The following is a 20,605-nucleotide window of genomic DNA, read 5'->3' on the forward strand; positions in this document are numbered from 1 at the left end:
GATGAAGTTTTGTTCAAGACTTTTTTAAGCTTCTTGGACAATAATTTCATGAATCTTAGGTTCACGGGCAATTTTAGTCAAATAGAGGTCAACTATTTGGACCTCACTTTATTTAGTGAGGGCAATAGAGCATACACCAAAACATACCGTACACCTAGCGCAGGTAACACAATTCTGCATGCTACCTCTCAGCACCCTAGCCATCTTATTAAGGATGTCCCTAGAGGACAGTTTATAAGATTAAAAAGGAATACACAGTCTTTAGAGACGTATGAAACACAGTCTCTAGAACTTAAAAACAGATTGATTGCTAGATGGTATAACTCAGCTGCTCTTGAAAAATGTAGAGTTGAGATTAAAACCTATGACACTAGCAGACGGCAACCATGTAATAATTCCTTCGGTGAAGCTGTTGTTTTCACTACTGAATTTAGTAGCCAATATGACAAGATAGCTAAAATTCTTAAAAAACATCGCCATGTCCTTCAAGGGGATACCATCTTAGCTCCTCTAATTCAAGATTTCCGATTTGTGGCAAAAAAGCCGAAAACTTTAGCCCGTAGTCTCTCTCCCAGTCAGGTAGTTAGAAAAAACTTGAGAGGCACACAATGGTTGAATAGACATGGAAGCTTTAAGTGTCTTAGTAGAAATTGTGGCATGTGTTCCTTAGTTAAAGTGGGCAACCAATTTGAAAGCAGTAATACACACATAAGGTATACTACCAACTTTTATGCAAATTGTAGTACAACCTTTGTTGTGTACCTTTTAACATGTAATCTTTGCCATTGCCAATATGTCGGTCAGACCTCTAGAGAGGTCAGACGAAGGTTTAGTGAACACCTCAGGGACACTAAGAACTATGTCAAGGAATCAGCCATTGCAAATCATTTCAATGGAGAACATTTTACAAACATAGCCAATTTATCTATTAGTATTATTGACATAGCTCTTGTGCCTCCTAGAGGTGGCAATAGGTATACAATTCTACAAAGGAAAGAGATCTATTGGATCCTGCAGCTTCAAACTAGAAGCCCAATGGGTATCAACAGGGAATGTGACATTGATTATTTTATCGATGGCACATAATATAACTGATACCTAAGTACCCATTTTGTCGTTGCATTCTTCAATTCATTATTATTATTATTATTTTGTTTCTTTGTTATAATGTCTAGGGCATTAATTACTATTTGCTTGTTTAGATAATCACAAGAGTAGGGATTTAGATTATATGAACAATATTTTAATATGTTTCCTGTTTTTCAGATAGCATTTTTTCACACAAGGATGCTTGTATTACATCATTGTTCATTCCTTAGATTATCCCTTATATAACAGTCATTTAGGTTTATATTTATTTTTGCTTATTATTTAGTTCTTCTTTTTTTAGTCCACTGGCAGCTTATTAATACATAAGTTAGATTTTGTAAATTGTTTCCAAGATCACATACATATTCATTTATGGAACAAATTTGGATAATTTAATAGACCAGAGTACCTAAATATATACATTTAGTATGTATATTTTCCCTTCCTTAGCTTCTTTTTCATACATATATGTTCTTGCTTGCTATAGTATTAACATACACACATCCTAGCTATGTTTTTTAGTTTAGGCTTTATTGGGTTAACTCCCATTCTTAATTGATTGTTCAAATGTGTATTTATAGCATCTCTGTATTGCTTGTATTGTGTCTATGAGTAAGCGCCAGTAGGGGGCGCGAAACGCGTCAGACAGTCACCTGTGTGTTACCCTCACCTGTTATGAGTCACCTTTACTATGGTCTCCCACTTCTTGGATTGGTATTTACCTTGTATCTTTGAATAAATGAGACTTTTTATATGCAAATCTACCTGGACTGCAGTGCCTGTCAAATTCTTTTTCTCCAGCTTCTGATGGTTCTCTGCCTCAACAGTTGGTCCTTGCATTCAGAGTACTTTCCATCCCTTATAATACTAGTCATAGCAACAGAAGATGAACTATAGCTGCCGTAAATAGATAGCATATGTTAGTTTGCTTTAAAAATGAATTGCAGTTGTAATAACATTTTCCCTGAATTAAAATGTTAAAAGATAAACATATAACCATTAAACATTTTACTTACTTTAATTACTTGTGATTCTGACAATGATGACTTTGAAGTGACATTTCTAATACCATAGGCTTTGTAGTGCATATCAGCAGCTACTTTAGTTGTTCACTCTCAAAGCATTGATTTCCATTAGAAAATCTGCTTCCACATGTGCTAAATAGGTAACAACACGTTAGCCTCTCTAAAAAAAAAAAAATCAAGGTTGTATGTATCATGTAAGACTAGTAGCAGATATTGTTGTTCTGGTTATAGCTGCTCAATTTTAAAGGGATAGTCTAGTCAAAATTAAACTTTCATGATTCAGATAGAGCATGCAATTTTAAGCAACTTTCTAATTTACTCCTATTAACAATTTGTCTTTGTCTTCTTTGTATCTTTATTTGAAAAGACTGGAATGTAAGCTTAGGAGCCTGTTCATTTTTGGTTCAGCACCCTGGGTAGTGCTTGCTGACTGGTGGCTACATTTATCCACCAATCAGCAGGTGCTACCTAAGTGGTAAACCAAAAATGGGCTGGCTCCTATGCTTACATTACTGCTTTTTCAAATAAAGATAGCAAGAGAACAAAGAAAAATTGATAACAGGAATAAATTAGAAAGTTGCTTAAAATTGCATGCTCTATCTGAATCATGAAATAAAACAAATTGGTTTTTGTGTCCTTTTAATTAATGGTCATGATTAATTATATTATTGTTTTATTCAAATTGTGTTCCTTATAGTGCACACTGTTATATTTACACACTGTGTAACTGGCATGAATATTGTTTATCTGTAATGTCTACTCATAAATTATTTAAAATATGTCTGACATTCATCAAATGTTCACACACAAAAATTACATTTTTCTAGATTAAAACATTTATTATTTACAACAATTTCCATATTTTACACCATCAAGCTTTAACCTTCATCCAAAATCTTTAGATTGCTAAATTCCTCAGGCAGGATGCTCAGTTTTATATATGTATATAAGTATGCATTTCTGTTATTCTATTTACTAATTTTGCACTTTTATATATAACTGAAGAATACACCTGGTGAGTTCTAAATACTAATAACAGTATTCTTCTGTTAAATAAAATAGCTGCCAACCTTGAACTTTATGATACTACCTCAGGAGATGCTTCGTTTTGGGCTTGTTGAAGGCCTGCGGGAGGTTAGGGATGTTTTACAGCATCCAGGTGGGAACGTGCCCTTTAAAGGTTGTGTGCTATTGATCCTGCAAAAGGACCTATTCAGTAGAAGAGAGCTAGCGGCCAATATTGATCGTAGTCAGCCAGGCATTCATCATACAGACTGCACAACATACAACTGTCAAAGCATAAAAAAACATTCATACCATCATTAATGAGAGAAGTGAAGTACAAGTGAGGTGAAATTTGTTTCTGATTATTTCTTCCATAGATATAACTATAATGAATGTAGAAAGTAATAATATAACCTATATTAATAATATAAAAAGTCGTATGAGCTTGTAGTGCGGTCAATGTTTTTTTAGGAGTGGTGCATACACACTATGTTACTGAAGACTCTGCTTATCACTTTGCTGTAATAGCATTTTAAAGGGACAGGAAATCCTAAGATTTTCTTTCATGATTTGGATAGAACATACAATTTTAAACAACTTCCAATTTCCTTCTATTATCATTTTTTGTATTCTCTTGTTATCCTTTGCTGAAGGAGCATCATTGCACTACTGGGAGCTTGCTGAACACATCTAGTTAGCCAATCACAAGAGATAAATGTGTGCAGGCACCAATCAGCAGCTAGCTCCCACTAGTGTAGGATATGTGCATATTATTTTTCAACAAGGGATACCAAGAGATTAAAGCACATTTGAAAATAGAAGTGAATTTAAAAGTCTCTTAAAATGGCATGCTATATCTGAATTATGTAAGTTTAATTTTGACTTCCCTATCCCTTTAAAGGTTAAATGAAAGCCATTCACAGTAATCTAAATGCTTCGGGATTAGGTATTAATAATAAATAGTTATTACAGTATCATTCTGAATTTGTCAACAAGAGGTTTTGGGAGTTAGTATTTGAAACAATAGAGAATAATTAAACTGCATGTTTCGTAATGTAATGAATACAATTATATTAACTAATATATTTCCATCTTTCTTGCAAGTTTTTATTTAATATAAGCATCAAAAATGTCTATATTTCAATAGGGTGCCAGTATAGATTATGTATTTCTTCCAGGGGCAAAACTACAGGGGGTGCAGAGGGCGCAACTGCTTAAAAAAAAAACAAATGAAAAAATATTTTTCCTTTTCTTTTTTTTTTTCCAATAAAAAACGTTGACCTGCCACTGCCTGCACTGATATCATGTGAGTGAGACATGATGTTTTACTAGTGTCTATAACTACTGGGGTTAGTGTTCTGTTTTACCCATTGGTGTTTATGTGTGTGTGTGTGTGTGTATGTATGTATGTGACTGTGTGTATATTTATGCATGCATGTGTGTGTGTGTGTGTATGTATGTGACTGTGTGTATATTTATGCATGCATGTGTGTGTGTATGTATGTGACTGTGTGTATATTTATGCATGCATGTGTGTGTGTGTGTGTGTGTGTGTGTGTGTGTGTATGTATGTGACTGTGTGTGTATTTATGCATGCATGTATGTGTGTGTGTGTATGTTTGTGGAAACAGCAAATTACAGACCTTGTTACTACAGCATGGGGGGTCAGGGGGTAAACAGTGTCACTATACAGTGCCACTATATACAGTTAGAGTTGCCACCTCAGCCATGTTTTCCTGGACACTTATGAGTTACACATGCTGCATGGTGTGCAGAGAGGAACATGTATTGTGTTTCTGGACAGCACTACTCATATTCCTCCCTTGCACACCCTGCAGCATGTGTAATGTATAAGTGTTCTGTATTTTAGGGGACGGGTGGCAACGGGGGGGGGGGGGGGGCTGGGCCATGTCACTGACTACTGTGGTCACTTTATAAAGTACTGGGGTGGGTAGGGTCAGGCCAGCAATTGCACCGGCATATTACAGACTGTTTCACTAACTCACTATATACAGTACTGATGGGTCTAACAGTGTCACTATATACAATAATAAGGGGTCAGACCATCTCACAGACTGTGGGCACAGGGTACCTCCTTTTTCAGACATGTAATCTGATTCACATTTTTTTTCTGTGTTAAATGTAAAAAAATAAAATAAAAATAAAATGTATCAAATTCACCTTTTTGTTGGGGAGGTAGGGTGTGGGGGGGACCTTCTTAGATTCTTGCACCTGGGCCTCTGATTTCTTCTAAATATTATTCATTGAATCTTCAAGAGACATACAAGTTATTTTCATATATGCAAACTGTAGATCAGATGTTATGGTCTGCACTGAAAAAGTGTATGACATATAAAACTTTTAATATAATTTAACTACAAATTTGGCTTCAATAGAGCAATATAAATAATCTTACAATGTATGTGTCTTTTCAATCCCAACCAAACTAACGGCTAATTTTAGAGTCCTGCGTTAGGGTTAAAAATCAGCGTTAAGGGGTCCTAACGCTGCTTTTTAACGCCCGCTGGTATTTATAGTCAGGCAGGAAAGGGTCTACCGCTCACTTTCTTTCCGCGACTAGAGGCTACCGCAAATCCCCTTACGTCAATTGCGTATCCTATCTTTTCTATGGGATTTGCCTAACGCTGGTATTACGAGTCTTGGAAGAAGTGAGCGGCAGAGCCTCTACCGACAAGACTCCAACTGCAAAAAAAGGTCAGTAGTTAAGAATTTTATGGGCTAACGCCGGAACATAAAGCTCTTAACTACAGTGCTATAAAGTACACTAACACCCATAAACTGCCTATGAACCCCTAAACCAATGCCCCCCCACATCGCAAATCCTATAATAAAAATTTTTAACCCCTAATCGGCTGCTTCGGACACTGCCGCAAACCTACATTATAGCTATGAACCTCTAATCTGTTAGGGGGGGTTGGGTTAGACTTAGGTTTAGGGGTTAATAACTTTATTATAGTAGCGGCGACGTTGGGGGCGGGAGATTAGGTGTTAATAATTGTAGGTAGGTTGCGGCGATGTTAGGGAGGGCAGATTAGGGGTTAATAAAATTTATTATAGTGTTTGCGAGGCGGGAGTGCGGTGGTTTAAGGGTTAATACATTTATTATAGTAGCAGCGATGTCCGGTCGGCAGATTAGGGGTTAATAAGTGTAGGTAGGTGGCGGCAACGTTGGGGGGGGGCAGATATTAGGGTTAATAAATATAATCTAGGTGTCGGCGATGTTAGGGGCAGCAGATTAGGGGTTCATAGGGATAATGTAGTTTGCGGCGGTGTCCGGAGCGACAGATTAGGGGTTAATAATAAAATGCAGGTGTCAGCGATAGCGGGGGCAGCAGATTAGGGGTTAATAAGTGTAAGATTAGGGGTGTTTAGACTCAGGGTTCATGTTAGGGTGTTAGGTGTAGACTTAGAGAGTGTTTCCCCATAGGAAACAATGGGGCTGCGGTAGGAGCTGAACGCTGCTTTTTTTGCAGGTTTTTTCAGCCAGCTCAGCCCCATTGTTTCCTATGGGGATATCGTGCATGAGCACGTTTTTCCAGCTTACCGCTACCGTAAGCAACGCTGGTATTGAGAGTTGAAGTGGAGCTAAATTTGGCTCAACGCTCCCTTTTCTGAGGCTAACGCAGCCATTCAGACAACTCGTAATACCAGCGTTGTCTTAAGGATGCGCTGGGAAAAAAAGGCTTGTTATCATCGCAAGTCTTTACCGACAAAACTCTAAATCTAGGCGTAATTGTGCAGAGCAAAAACAAATGTCATATAAATATAAGTTCTCTTCTGTGAAAAAGACACACCAAGCAATAAAGAGGCTCAACACTGGCTGTGTAACTTCTAATAGGATGGGCTATTAAGCATCATACATCCCAAGTTGTCCTATACAATGTCCTCAACAATAAACCGTCTAAAATCTAACCCCCTACATAATTAACCCAAAAATCCAATCCCAATTTTTGTTTTTACCCATTGTGATCCCCCTAAAACAATAAAAAAAATATATAAACTCAAAAAAAATATTAAAGGGACAGTCTACTTGAATAGATAATCCCTTTATTACCCATTCCCCAGTTTTGCATAACCAACACTGTTATATTAATGTACTTTTTAGCTCTGTAATTGCCTTGTATCTAAGTCTTTACAGACTGCCCCTTATCTCAGTTTGTTTGACAGACATGCATTTTATACAATCCATGCTGACTCATAAATAACTCCACGGGAGTGAGCACAATGTTATATATATGAACACATTAGAAATCAGTTTATGAGCCTACCTAGGTTTAGCTTTCAACAAAGAATACCAAAGGAGCAAAGCAAATGTGGTGATTAAAGTACATTGGAAAGTTAGAAGTGAAAAAGAGGGCGCCACATAGCGTAATAAAGTTTGATCAGGAGCAGGTAGAACAATTTCAAAAGGCTTACCGAAAGAATATGCACCGTTCTGTGACCGGTGCTCTCTGGAAGACTAACACTCTCAGTGGTTAGCACACTGGTGGATCTGTGATACCGCTGCACCTGAAAGAAGGCAGGTGGGTCTCTGTGTAGCCCTGGTGAAGGGAGATGAACTTCTGTGGAAAGTGATGTTTCAGGGCTGGAGTATGTATCAAATTCGCTAGCCCTTCCAAGGTAAGATAAAACAAAGGACAACTTCCGTGAAGTAAAAACAATCTTTAATCCATAAAAGCACTGCTACGCGTTTCTCGACCGTAAACTGGTCGTTTCGTCAGGCATGAACAAATGGATACAATTCATACAAATTGAAGACCTTAAATACAGGTGTGTTATAAAAACGGAAGTTGTCATAATACTTAAAACAGACCAATAGTGGCTTGGTTTAACCTGTGGGGCTTATTAACACTGTGTATGATGTTCACCTGTGAACTGCCCCATTGATCAAATGCAAGTGTGTATCTCTGCAGAAGTAGTGATAGAACAATAACAAAAGTAACAGAGACCATTATCAAATTAGTCCTGAATGTTTCAGTTCACATTCTGATTAATAAACCCAAAAGGTATGTGTTTGTTTGAAAGAAAAACAAAGAAATAGTAAAGTAATTAATAAAACTAATGAATAGTGGCAGAAATCTGTAAATTGTAAACTGAGACCCCACGGCTCCAGAATATACAAAGTGAAAAGTAACATCGCTGGGACTTATAAGGTCTATTTTGTTAAATTGGAAATCATTTACAGCTTACACAGGTGAACATCATACACAGTGTTAATAAGCCTCTCAGGTTAAACCAAGCCACCATTGGTCTGTTTTAAGTATTATGACAACTTCCGTTTTTATAACACACCTGTATTTAAGGTCTTCAATTTGTATGAATTGTATCCATTTGTTCATGCCTGATGAAACGACCAGTTTACGGTCGAGAAACGTGTAGCAGTGCTTTTATGGATTAAAGATTGTTTTTACTTCACGGAAGTTGTCCTTTGTTTTATCTTACCTTGGAAGGGCTAGCGAATTTGATACATACTGCAGCCCTGAAACATCACTTTCCACAGAAGTTCATCTCCCTTCACCAGGGCTACACAGAGACCCACCTGCCTTTGTTCAGGTGCAGCGGTATCACAGATCCACCAGTGTGCTAACCACTGAGAGTGTTAGTCTGCCAGAGAGCACCGGTCACAGAACGGTGCATATTCTTTCGGTAAGCCTTTTGAAATTGTTCTACCTGCTCCTGATCAAACTTTATTACGCTATGTGGCGCCCTCTTTTTCACTTCTAATTTCACAGAATCTTCTCACCGAGGACCAGAGGAGCTGCCTCTACAGTTTTGTGCTACTCATCTGAGCCTTCCTGTATTACCCGTCCACACCCGATTGTTGACGGTTTGTGCACAGACTTGGTTGCAATTATTTAGCGCATCCCTTTTTGGTTCCCTTCTGGGGACCTATCTTTGACTCTTCACATTGGAAAGTTGTTTAAAATTGCATGCCGTATCTGACTCATGAAACTTTAATTTTGACTTGACTGCCTCTTTAAATGTTATAACAAATCCCCATTAGTTTGCTACCCTTGAAATAGCCTAATCTGAAGTCCTTCTGAAGAACCTTAATTATTTATTATCTCCTAGTTCTGTGCAGATATCTATAGATAATCATTATAGAAAATTATTTTTATCACTCTTTGAGTTCAGTTCCCTGCTATGTATAGGACATTTAAGTTACTTATGGTTGGTTGATTAGATTGTAGTACAGTGGATATTTTTTTTTTTTTTTAAATAGTTTTTTATTGAGGTAAAATGGCAAACAACACAAGATTTCAGAAAGAAATATCATGGCAACACGCCCATTTGTCATACATCATGATTTGCACGATTAGTTAAACAAGCATGTCTTCCCATCTGTAGGATCAAAGCTTAACCCAACCCATAGATACATTTTCCAGCCATGGATATTACCTCATTTTACAAAAGTACATGTACAGTAGGACATATAACACAAAACAAACATCTAGTTTAGTATAAGCCTAAATACAATAACTAATTCGTAACTTATGCAGGCTTGAGTGTGTCCTTGATATCTTCAGCAGGACACATATAACATACCATAACAGTAATATAACAGATCAACAAGAATATTAACACTATAGGCTTTCTATACTTTGACATATTCTCCCCCTCAAATATACTAAAGCATGGATGAGACATACCTCAGTTTGCATCTTAAAAATAAATACTTTAGAAAACGTAGGGGGTAAAGTTACAGGGGCCCTCTAGAACCCAACCTATTAGTGAATGCTATATAAACATATTATTGGTAGGAGGAAATAAAAACAGGTTCACCTAGACGCCAGCTGCAAAATATAGGTTACATAAATAATGAGCCTTGTAGAGGAGTCTTCCTCCTTACAGAACAGCAGATGGGGTAACCCAAATGTGATTATCTCTAAGCAAATATAAACCGTATGAACAGACATCAGGCTTTTGGGCCGTCATAACATTTTTCATAAAATACATACATCCAGGAATATAACTGCCATACTAACAAACAAGCAGACTAGTGAATAAATGAGGATTGCAGCAGAACCATAAATATAGTCTCAAGTCTCAGTTACCCCTCACAACTGTTAGGACACGCTGACCTAGGCCAGGCCTTAGCAAAAATGTGAAGGCATACTATCGTCAAATGTTCTGATACAAGCCTGCTCCCAAGTCTACCAGTCCAGTGGATATGCCTCCTCTGCTAACCGATTCCAGCCCTGGAGATTCGTCCGTGGAAGCCCATAACTGAGATTGCATGGGCAGCTATATAGGGATAATCCATCTGCAGCTTGTGCAAACAAGTAGGGCCGCGCGTAAGGGAGCCGGCCGCTCTCCCCACCCCGACCCCACAAGTCGCACCAGTCAGGCGATCTCTGACATAGTAGGCAACAGCCGATTCTGCCCTAGGCCATATGTGGATGAGGGGCTCTCCGCCAACTGCCACACAGTTCCCATATATCGGTGCGTCCCGGACCCGCGGGACCAGGGAACCACACGCTTCTTCCGGATTCGGCTCTGTGACACCAGCTCTTTGCAGGTTCACTTCAGGTAGGGCATTATGAATGGGAACATCTTCAGCGCTAGATATAGCCTCCCCCTCCATTTTCGTACATGCACATGGCGTTCCGATTATCTCCAAGAGACGGTCAAATCTTTCGTTGATGTGCTTCTCAGACTCCACAAATAATGTCTGCAATTTGGTAAGAAGATCTTCCTCCATGGTCCCAGACGGATTCTTCGGTGTTACACAGATATACTTAATCTGCTCTGCTAACCCGGTTCCCCCGGGGGGGGTGCTGAGATCTCTCTCCACGAGGGCCGCCAGCAGATCTCAGCGGTCCGGTCTAAGAAGCCCTGCTTTGTTTAAAAATTAGATATTCCAGCTTGGCACAGTAGTTTAAAGATAGTTAGGTATACTTTAGCACCGGATGACTGATAGAAATCCAAGTTACAAGGCGGATTGTAAACTAGCTTTACAGAGCTCTCAGTTTGTCGACCATCTTGGATCTTCGCCCGGACACGCCCCCCGTACAGTGGATATTTAGCTGTAAGGGGATTTTTTTTTTTGTGGATTGTGATTGAGGCAATCAGGATCATGTTGGGGACCGGGGTGTCAGATTATTGGAGATTTTATTGATAGGTGATTGCATGGGGGTGTTAAGTAGATGCAGTGAGGGGAATGAGTTGGGGTATTTTAGGGCAATACTGTACCAGAATAGTGTGTATATGTTATGGTTAGTGCTAGTGATGGGGGAGAGGGTCGCAGTTAAGATTAATTGACATTTGAAGAATTGATTTAAAGGCCAACATTGTGACAGGTTTGTAAAAATTATTTGCACTTGTTGCACTGGAGGAGCTGTCTTTGGATGGTGTCCTATAGAACTCTTCCTCTGTATTACATCTATTTCTGGCAGGTTAAAAAACAGACGGCTAGATTACGAGTCTTGCGTTAGCCTTAAAAGGCAGCATTAAGGGGTCCTAACGCTGCTTTTTAACGCCCGCTGGTATTACGAGTCAGGCAGGAAAGGGTGTACCGTTCACTTTTTTTCCACGATTTTAGCATGCCGCAAATCCCCTTACGTCAATTGCGTATCCTATCTTTTTAATGGTATTTGCCTAACGCCGGTATTACGATCGCTTTAAAAAGTGAGCGGTACACCCTCTACCTCCAAGACTCCTACCGCATTTTAAAGTCAGTAGTTAAGAGTTTTATGGGCTAACGCCGTAACATAAAGCTCTTAACTAAAGTGCTACAAAGTACACTAACACCCATAAACTACTTATTAACCCCTAAACCGAGCCCCCCCCCCACATCGCAAACACTATAATAAAATTATTTAACCCCTAATCTTCCGACCGGACATCGCCGCCACTTTAATAAATTTATTAACCCCTAAACCGCCGCACTCCCGCATCGCAAACACTAGTTACATTTTATTAACCCCTAATCTGCCGTCCCTAACATCGCCGACACCTACCTACATTTATTAACCCCTAATCTGCCGCCCCCAACGTTGCCGCTACTATATTAAATTTATTAACCGCTAAACCTAAGTCTAACCCTAACCCTAACACCCCCTAACTTAAATATAATTTAAATAAAACAAAATAAATCTACTACTATTAAATAAACGAATCCTATTTAAAACTAAATACTTACCTATAAAATAAACCCTAAGCTAGCTACAATATAACTAATAGTTACATTGTAGCTAGCTTAGGGTTTATATTTATTTTACAGGCAAGTTTGTATTTATTTTAACTAGGTAGAATAGTTATTAAATAGTTATTAACTATTTAATAACTTCCTAGTTAAAATAAGTACAAATTTACCTGTAAAATAAATCCTAACCTAAATTTTAATTACACCTAACACTTCACTATAATTAAACTAATTACCTAAACTACCTACAATTAATTACAATTATATTAAATAAACTAAATTACGGAAACCCCCCCCCCACCACTAAATTACAGGGGGAAAAAAAGAATTACAAGAATTTTAAACTAATTACACCTAATCTAATCGTCCTAATAAAATAAAAAAGCCCCCCAAAATAATAAAATTCCCTACCCTATACTAAATTACAAATAGCCCTTAAAAGGGCCTTTTGTGGGGCATTGCCCCAAAGTAATCAGCTCTTTCACCTGTAAAAAAAAAATACAATAACCCCCCAAATTTAAAACCCACCACCCACACACCCAACCCTACTCTAAAACCCACCCAATCCCCCCTTAAAAAAACCTAACACTACCCCCTTGAAGATCACCCTACCTTGAGCCGTCTTCACCCAGCCGGGCACAAGTGGACCTCCAGAGGGGCAGAAGAGTCTTTATCCGATCTGAGCAGAAGAGGACATCCAGACGGGCCGAAGTCTTCATCCAGACGGCATCTTCTATCTTCTTCCATCTGGAGCGGAGCGGGTCCATCTTGAAGACATCCAACGCGGAGCATCCTCTTCCTTCTTGATCCGACGGCTGAATGAAGGTTCCTTTAAGTGACGTCATCCAAGATGGCGTCCCTTCAATTCCGATTGGCTGATAGAATCCTATCAGCCAATCGGAATTAAGGTAGGAAAAATACTATTGGCTGATGCAATCAGCCAATAGGATTGAAGTTCAATCAGATTGGCTGATCCAATCAGCCAATAGGATTGAGCTTGCATTCTATTGGCTGTTCCAATCAGCCAATAGAATGCAAGTTCAATCCTATTGGCTGATTGCATCAGCCAAAAGGATTTTTCCTACCTTAATAAAATCCTATCAGCCAATCGGAATTGAAGGGACGCCATCTTGGATGACGTCACTTAAAGGAACCTTCATTCAGTCGTCGGATCAAGAAGGAAGAGGATGCTCCGCGTCGGATGTCTTCAAGATGAACCTGCTCCGCTCCGGATGGAAGAAGATAGAAGATGCCGTCTGGATGAAGAGTTCTGCCAGTCTGGATGTCGTCTTCTGCCCGGATCGGATGAAGACTTCTGCCCCTCTGGAGGTCCACTTGTGCCCGGCTGGGTGAAGAAGGCTCAAGGTAGGGTGATCTTCAAGGGGGTAGTGTTAGGTTTTATTAAAGGGGGATTGGGTGGGTTTTAGAGTAGGGTTTGGTGTGTGGGTGGTGGGTTTTAATGTTGGGGGTATTGTATTTTTTTTTACAGGTGAAAGAGCTGATTACTTTGGGGCAATGCCCCGCAAAAGGCCCTTTTAAGGGCTATTTGTAATTTAGTATAGGGTAGGGAATTTTATTATTTTGGTAATGTAAACTACATTTCCCATGATGCTTGCTCAGCCAGCATATCAGCTGGCTGAGCATCATGGGAAATGTAGTTCCAAAACCTCTGGAGGGCCAAGTTTGAGGATGTCTGCTCTAGATCATGTAATGTTTCAACTGCTATGGCCCTTTAAATTTAAACAGATTTTACTGAACCTTTTTCCATTAAAAATATATTATCATCATCTTTATCAATGCTGCATAAATTAGACCCAATCTTTAACATTTCCCACAACTGTGTATATTTTGCTTTTGGGTCAGTGTAGGAAACCCCTTGTCTTTTTCTTATTCTTTTTCACATATTTATTGAATCTTTTCATGTCATATTCATGTAGCTAATCAAAATCAAATGGTTGTGCCAAGAACAGGAAAACCAGCAAACTGACATGTGTTTTGAGATTTTTGCATCTGTATAAGTAGAAAATAGAACTTATATAATTTTATAACATAGAATGTTTACCAATTACAAAAATGTATGAAGATCCAACAATGACCTGCTCCTTGCATCCGCGACTATCACCTCTTCTCATGCTAGACTGCAGGACTTCTGTCGTGCAGCACCTACCCTCTGGAACACTCTCCCTCTGCTGAAAGGCTTTGCCCAAATCTTTCTTCCTTTAAATGTGCCCTGAAGACTTTTCTGTTCAGAGAAGCCTACCACCCAACTCAGTAATAAATTATTTTCACTTTCCTCATCTAACTCTGCATTAACATCTTTCTCAGTCTTGCAGTCCTCACCTCCTGTTTCTCAACCTCCTACCCTTCTAGATTGTAAGTTCCCACGGGAATAAGGCTCTCAATTCCTCCTGTATGTGTTTGCAAATTTTGTCCTGTCTCTTACAAGTTTATATAATTGTTTTATTTAAATGAATTGTATCCATGGACAGCGCTGTGGAATATGTTGGCGCTTCATAAATAAAGCATAATAATAATAATAAATAAGAGGATAAAGTTACTCACCAATCGACAAGGAGATTATGCTGGGATTTAAACCAAATTCATCTTCTCCAAAACCTGCTGGAATAAGCTATGCTAAGTGCTTGCTGCAACTTATCAATTATCCAAAGATCAGAACATAGACACAAATTCTAATCAGCACAGTAACAGATGAAAATATAGTTTGTATGATCCCTCTTTATGAGCAAGATACATGTTATAGCTTTGTTAAAGATACAGATACTATTCCAAAACATTTTGCAATGTAAAATACATCAAAAAGGGTCTTTACGTATCCCCTTTTTATTGTTTTATCTGCACTACTTGCACAGGCACTGATTGGAAGGTGAAAGGTGGAAACTTACCATTTAGCTTTTGCATTAGTGCTACAGTACGTTAGGATTATTTTTTACTTTGTAGTAGCTGGTATATGCAGTGTTTATAACCCTTTAAATAAGCCTTTGCTGGTTTAGTAGTGGTTGATTAGGGCCTAGATGGGTGTATGGAGTTATTGGGGCCGATTTATCAAGCTCCGTATGGCTTCAGGCTCGCCGTCTAAAGACCGCTGCTCCATAATTTGTCTGCCTACTCTGAGGCCGTGGATAGAAATCAACCCGATCAAATACGATTGGGTTGATTGACACCCCCTGCTAGTGGCTGATTGGCCACAAATCTGCAGGGGGGCGACATTGCACCAGCAGTTCACAAGAACTGCTGGTGCAATGATAAATGCTGACAGTGTATGCTGTCTACATTTATCGATGTGCAGCGGACATGATACAACAAAACGTATCATGTCCGCTCGCACTATAATAAATCTACCCCATTGTGTAGCCCATCTGTGTTTCAGAACTAAAAGAATAAATTCTGTTTCCTTCCACTTGCGCCAGTCTGCAATCCCTGAGATTTCCTCTAAATTGCCATGGGTAATCCATGTAGTCAAGAATTCATGCAAACATGTACTTATAGAAATACATAATGCATAAACACATACACATATTGTGTGTTTTCATGATAAAGGATTTGGATACAATGTATAATATTAACATTTAATTGATTATTTCAACAGGTGCAAAATATCAGCTTATCGGAAGGAGATACAGTAACCATTGAGAATTTGGAAGGGGTGGAGCCTACAATCTTGGCCAATGAATCTTTTCTAATGAGGGGTCAGGTGATTCGTAGCCCAACTAATCAAGTTATGGTCCACTACCAGAGTCTGCAGCAAAGCAATCCCAGCAGATTTCACTTCTATTACCAAGGTAACAAACAACGATATAAGTGATTTATGATTAAACACAACAACTTTGTAATACTGAACATAATTATATCACAAAAGTTCAATCAACAAATAAAGCTGTAGACATTTTCCACCATACATTAGAGAAAAATTAGGATTTTGTCTGGCTCTTATTGATTCTCTTTGTTGATTCTGGGAGTAATCAAGTTTATTTTGATTTTTTGTAAGCAGCACAAAAGAATGCATTAAGAATGTACAAGAAAATTATAAAATAATAATAAAGTGAGTCACACAAAGGAGGCAGCTTCATAGCATTAGGTTATGGGACAGAAAGGAGATAGGGAGGTTTATGTATTATTGTAAAATAATGCCACAGTGTTATGTTAAAGGGACATAAAAGTGCAAAAAGAATGTTAGAGCATTTAATAGTGCACTATTGCTTGCCTATCTCTGTGTGTACAATGCCTGCAAAAAAATGTTATACTCATAGTATAAAAAAGTCAGCTCCAGAGCAATTAATGCACAATATGGGACCTCTAAACATATGGCAAGCCAATGACAAGAGGCACATGGTTGATTCCACCAATCATCAGCTAACCCCCAATAGTGCAAGCCAATGACAAGAGGCAGCTAACCCCCAATTGACAAGCCAATGACAAGAGGCACATGGTTGATTCCACCAATCATCAGCTAACCCCCAATAGTGCATTGCTGCTTTTGAGTCTACCTAGGCATGCTTGTCAAAAACAGGATACTAAGAGAATAAAGTAAATTGAAAAGTATTTTAAAATTGTGTGCTCTAGCTTAATCATAAAAGTTTAATATTGGCTTTCATGTCCCTTTAAGTTATTTTGTGTGTGTAAGCAAAGCATAATAGATCAATTACAAATATCAAACAGGAATATATAATATCTGCTTTCCAATTATTTCCACATTTTGAATCCTTTTCCTCAAAAAAAATCTTCAATGGCCACCTGTTCATCCATTTGTTGCTAGAATTGTCTCTTTAAGTGAACCAATCTCTGAATTAATTTATTATATTTACAAGTTATAAGTATGTGCATTTGTGCACTTGGGGTACTAACGAATGTGGAAGAAAAGACGGCCACAAGCCGCATTTGGCTCTTTTCTGAGCCGGATTTAATCTTGTGAAAGTGCAACACACTGAGATCTAGATTTGAACAATTCTCAGTATGCTGCACTTTGACAAGAATAAATCTGACTCTGAAATGAGGCGAATGCGGCTTGTGGTCGCATTCTTCCGCATTCGTTAGCACCCCAAGTGCACAAATGCGCATACCTACCTTTTCTTTGGAAGTCACTTTGGAAGCATATATGAGTACTATAACTATAAAAACTGCCCTTGATTGCAAACCCACAACATGGAATACCATTCTTATTTCAAATTATACCATCTTGAACATACATTGTGGAGAAAAACCTAAAGCCCAGCTCATCAAGACATTAGTTTATTGCCCAACAAGTAATTCCGAGAATAAGAATGATGACATAATTTATTGGTTAGGACTAAACAGGTTGCAGAAATGTAGACCCAATAGTAGTTTTAGTTTTAGTTATATCACTAACTTTACCAATTCTAAAAATTCTGGTCCAATTTGAAAAGAGATTTCTACAAGATGTAAATGAGTATCAAAATATGACACTGAGGAAGAATGTCTCTCCTTACTTAAAGGGACAATCTACCATAAAATTGTTATTGTTTTGAAAGATAGATAATCCCTTTATTACCTATTCCCCGGTTTTGCATAACCAACACAGTTATATTAATATACTTTTTATCTTTGTGATAACCTTCTTCCAGCCCCCTGATCACATGACTGTGACGGTTTATTATCTATTGTCTTACATTTAGCATTGTTTTGTGCTAAATCTTATATAACCCCCTGTGCCTGAACACAGTGTTATCTATATGGCCCACATGTACTTTCTGTCTCTTTGTGTTGAAAAGAGATTTAAAAAGCATGTGATAAGAGGCAGCCCTCAAAGGCTTAGAAATTAGCATATGAGCCTACCTATGTTTAGTTTAAACTAAGAATACCAAGAGAAAAAAGCAAATTTGATGATAAAAGTAAATTGGAAATTTGATTAAAATTAAAAGTCCTATCTGAATAATGAAAGTTTAATTTATACTAGACTGTCCCTTTAATGCTCAGCTGGATAATTAAACTTTAATTTTTACTTTAGTGGCTCTTTAATGGGACATTGTACTATAATATTTTCTTTTACTTAACATGTCTCCAGGTTAAAAAACAAACATTTCCAGCTTGTATAAATTATGCTCTTTCACCCCAGAAGTGTGACATAGAGGGTTTCAGTAAACTGTATGAAGTTAGCTTCACTATAAAAGAAAGTACTTAGAATAATTAAATGCAAGGCATTTCTCTATTTTACTGGTAAACAGCTAGCAATGTAAGTGTACCCTAAAGGAGTATACATAAGTAGTTTTTTGGACCTAATTATATTTCTAACAGTATTTTTTTTGCTAAGTGCAGTAGCCAGAGCTACGAGCACAATTGTAGATGAAGTCCCAAAAGCACATAAAACCAATACCATTACTAATGTTATTCTAGATTATTGTTTCTTAACCTTTTAGCAGCAAGTAACCCTACAGACATTTTTCTTAAAGGGACATTAAACGCTATATAAATGCTAGCTAGAATGATGCAGTCAAAGAAACGATTAGTCTGAGAAAAGCATGCAAATGCATTTTTTTAAGTTTCATTAGTTGACAACATAAGTGTAAAGTTTTAGGCCTCTAGTTATCAAGCAGTCAACCGCAAATATGCTGGAATTAAGCAGCGTATTTGTGGCGAGGCTGATTCGCCTTAGTTATCAAGCCCTACTGCCCGGCAAAAGTAGAATATACTGACGTAACCTACGATCCGCCGGACTCAGTCCGACACAGATCGATGGTTACGTCACTACAGATGTTCCGAATGCAAGTTCGGCACAATCTGACTACTTTCGGTAGTTATCAAACTACTACCAGGTACGCTCGCTACTATTCCGGGCCAGCGTACCTGGATTTCAATCCGCCGCCCTAGAGGCGGCGGATCCCATAGGAATCAATGGGAGTCTGACCATAGCGAAAGCTCATGTTCTCTGCTGCCCGATATCCCATTGATTCCTATGGGAGATGTCTGCACCTAACACCCTAACGTACCCCGAATCTAAACACCCCTAATCTGTCCCCCCTACACTGCCGCAACTAAATAAACTTATTAACCCATAAACCGCCGCTCCCGGACCCCGCCTCAACTATATTAAACATGTTAATCCCTAAACCGCCACTCCCAGACCCCGCCGCAACTATAATAAATATGTTAACCCCTAAACCGCCGCTCTGGGACCCCGCCATCACCTACATTATACATATTAACCCCCTATACTGCCGCCACCTACATAAACTTACTAACCCCTATCCTGCGGATCCCGGACCCTGCCGCAACTAAATAAATTGTTTAACCCTTAAACTGCCGCTCCTGGACCCCGCCGCCACCTATATTTAAAGTTATTAACCCCTATCCTGCCCCCCCATACCGCCGCCACCTATATTAAACTTATTAACACCTATCCTGACCCCCTATACTGCCGCCACCTATATTAAAATTATTAACCCCTAAACCTAAGTCTAACACTAACCCTAACCCCCCCTAACTTAAATATTATTTTAATAAATCTAAATAATATTACTCTTATTAACTAAATTAATCCTATTTAAAACTAAATACTTACCTGTAAAATAAACTCTAAGATAGCTACAATATAACTAATAATTATATTGTAGCTATTTTAGGGTTTATTTTTATTTTACAGGCAACTTTGTATTTATTTTAACTAGGTAGAATAGTTATTAAATAGTTATTAACTAATTAACTAAAATACTTACAAAATTACCTGTAAAATAAATCCTAACATAAGTTACAATTAAACCTAACACTGCACTATCATTAAATTAATTAAATAAATTAACTACAATTACCTAAAATTAAATTAAATTAAATAAACTAAACTATAGTACAAAAACAAACAAACACTAAATTACAGAAAATAAAAAAGAATTACAAGAAGTTTAAACTAATTACACCTAATCTAAGCCCCCTAATAAAATAATAAAGCCCCCCAAAATAAGAAAATGCCCTACCATATTCTAAATTACAAAGTAACCAGCTCTTTTACCAGCCCTTAAAAGGGCTTTTTGCGGGGCATTGCCCCAAAGTAATCAGCTCTTTTACCTGTAAAAAAAAAAAATACAACCCCCCCAACATTAAAACCCACCACCCACGTACCCCTACTCTAACCCACCCAAACCCCCCTTAAAAAAAACCTAACACTAACCCCTTGAAGATCACCCTACCTTGAGCCGACTTCACCCAACCGGGCCGAAATCTTCATCCAAGTGGCGCAGAAGAGGTCCTCCACCCAGCAGAAGTCTTCATCCAGACGGCGTCTTCAATCTTCATCCATCCGGAGCGGAGCGGAGCCATCTTCCAAGGAGCCGACGCGGAGCCATCCTCTTCA

General features: G+C 38.3%; 1 protein-coding gene across 1 annotated transcript in view; it reads left to right on the top strand.

Annotated features, from left to right (window-relative positions):
• Positions 1–20,605, top strand: part of SEZ6 (seizure related 6 homolog) — a 639,531-nt gene that overhangs the window by 258,062 nt on the left and 360,864 nt on the right. The window contains exon 4 of the mRNA XM_053705225.1: positions 15,893–16,085. Within this exon, the coding sequence (XP_053561200.1) occupies positions 15,893–16,085 (193 nt within the window). The remainder of the gene's footprint in view (positions 1–15,892; positions 16,086–20,605) is intronic.

Source organism: Bombina bombina, chromosome 3 (assembly GCF_027579735.1).
Source record: "Bombina bombina isolate aBomBom1 chromosome 3, aBomBom1.pri, whole genome shotgun sequence".
Lineage (NCBI taxonomy): Eukaryota > Metazoa > Chordata > Amphibia > Anura > Bombinatoridae > Bombina > Bombina bombina.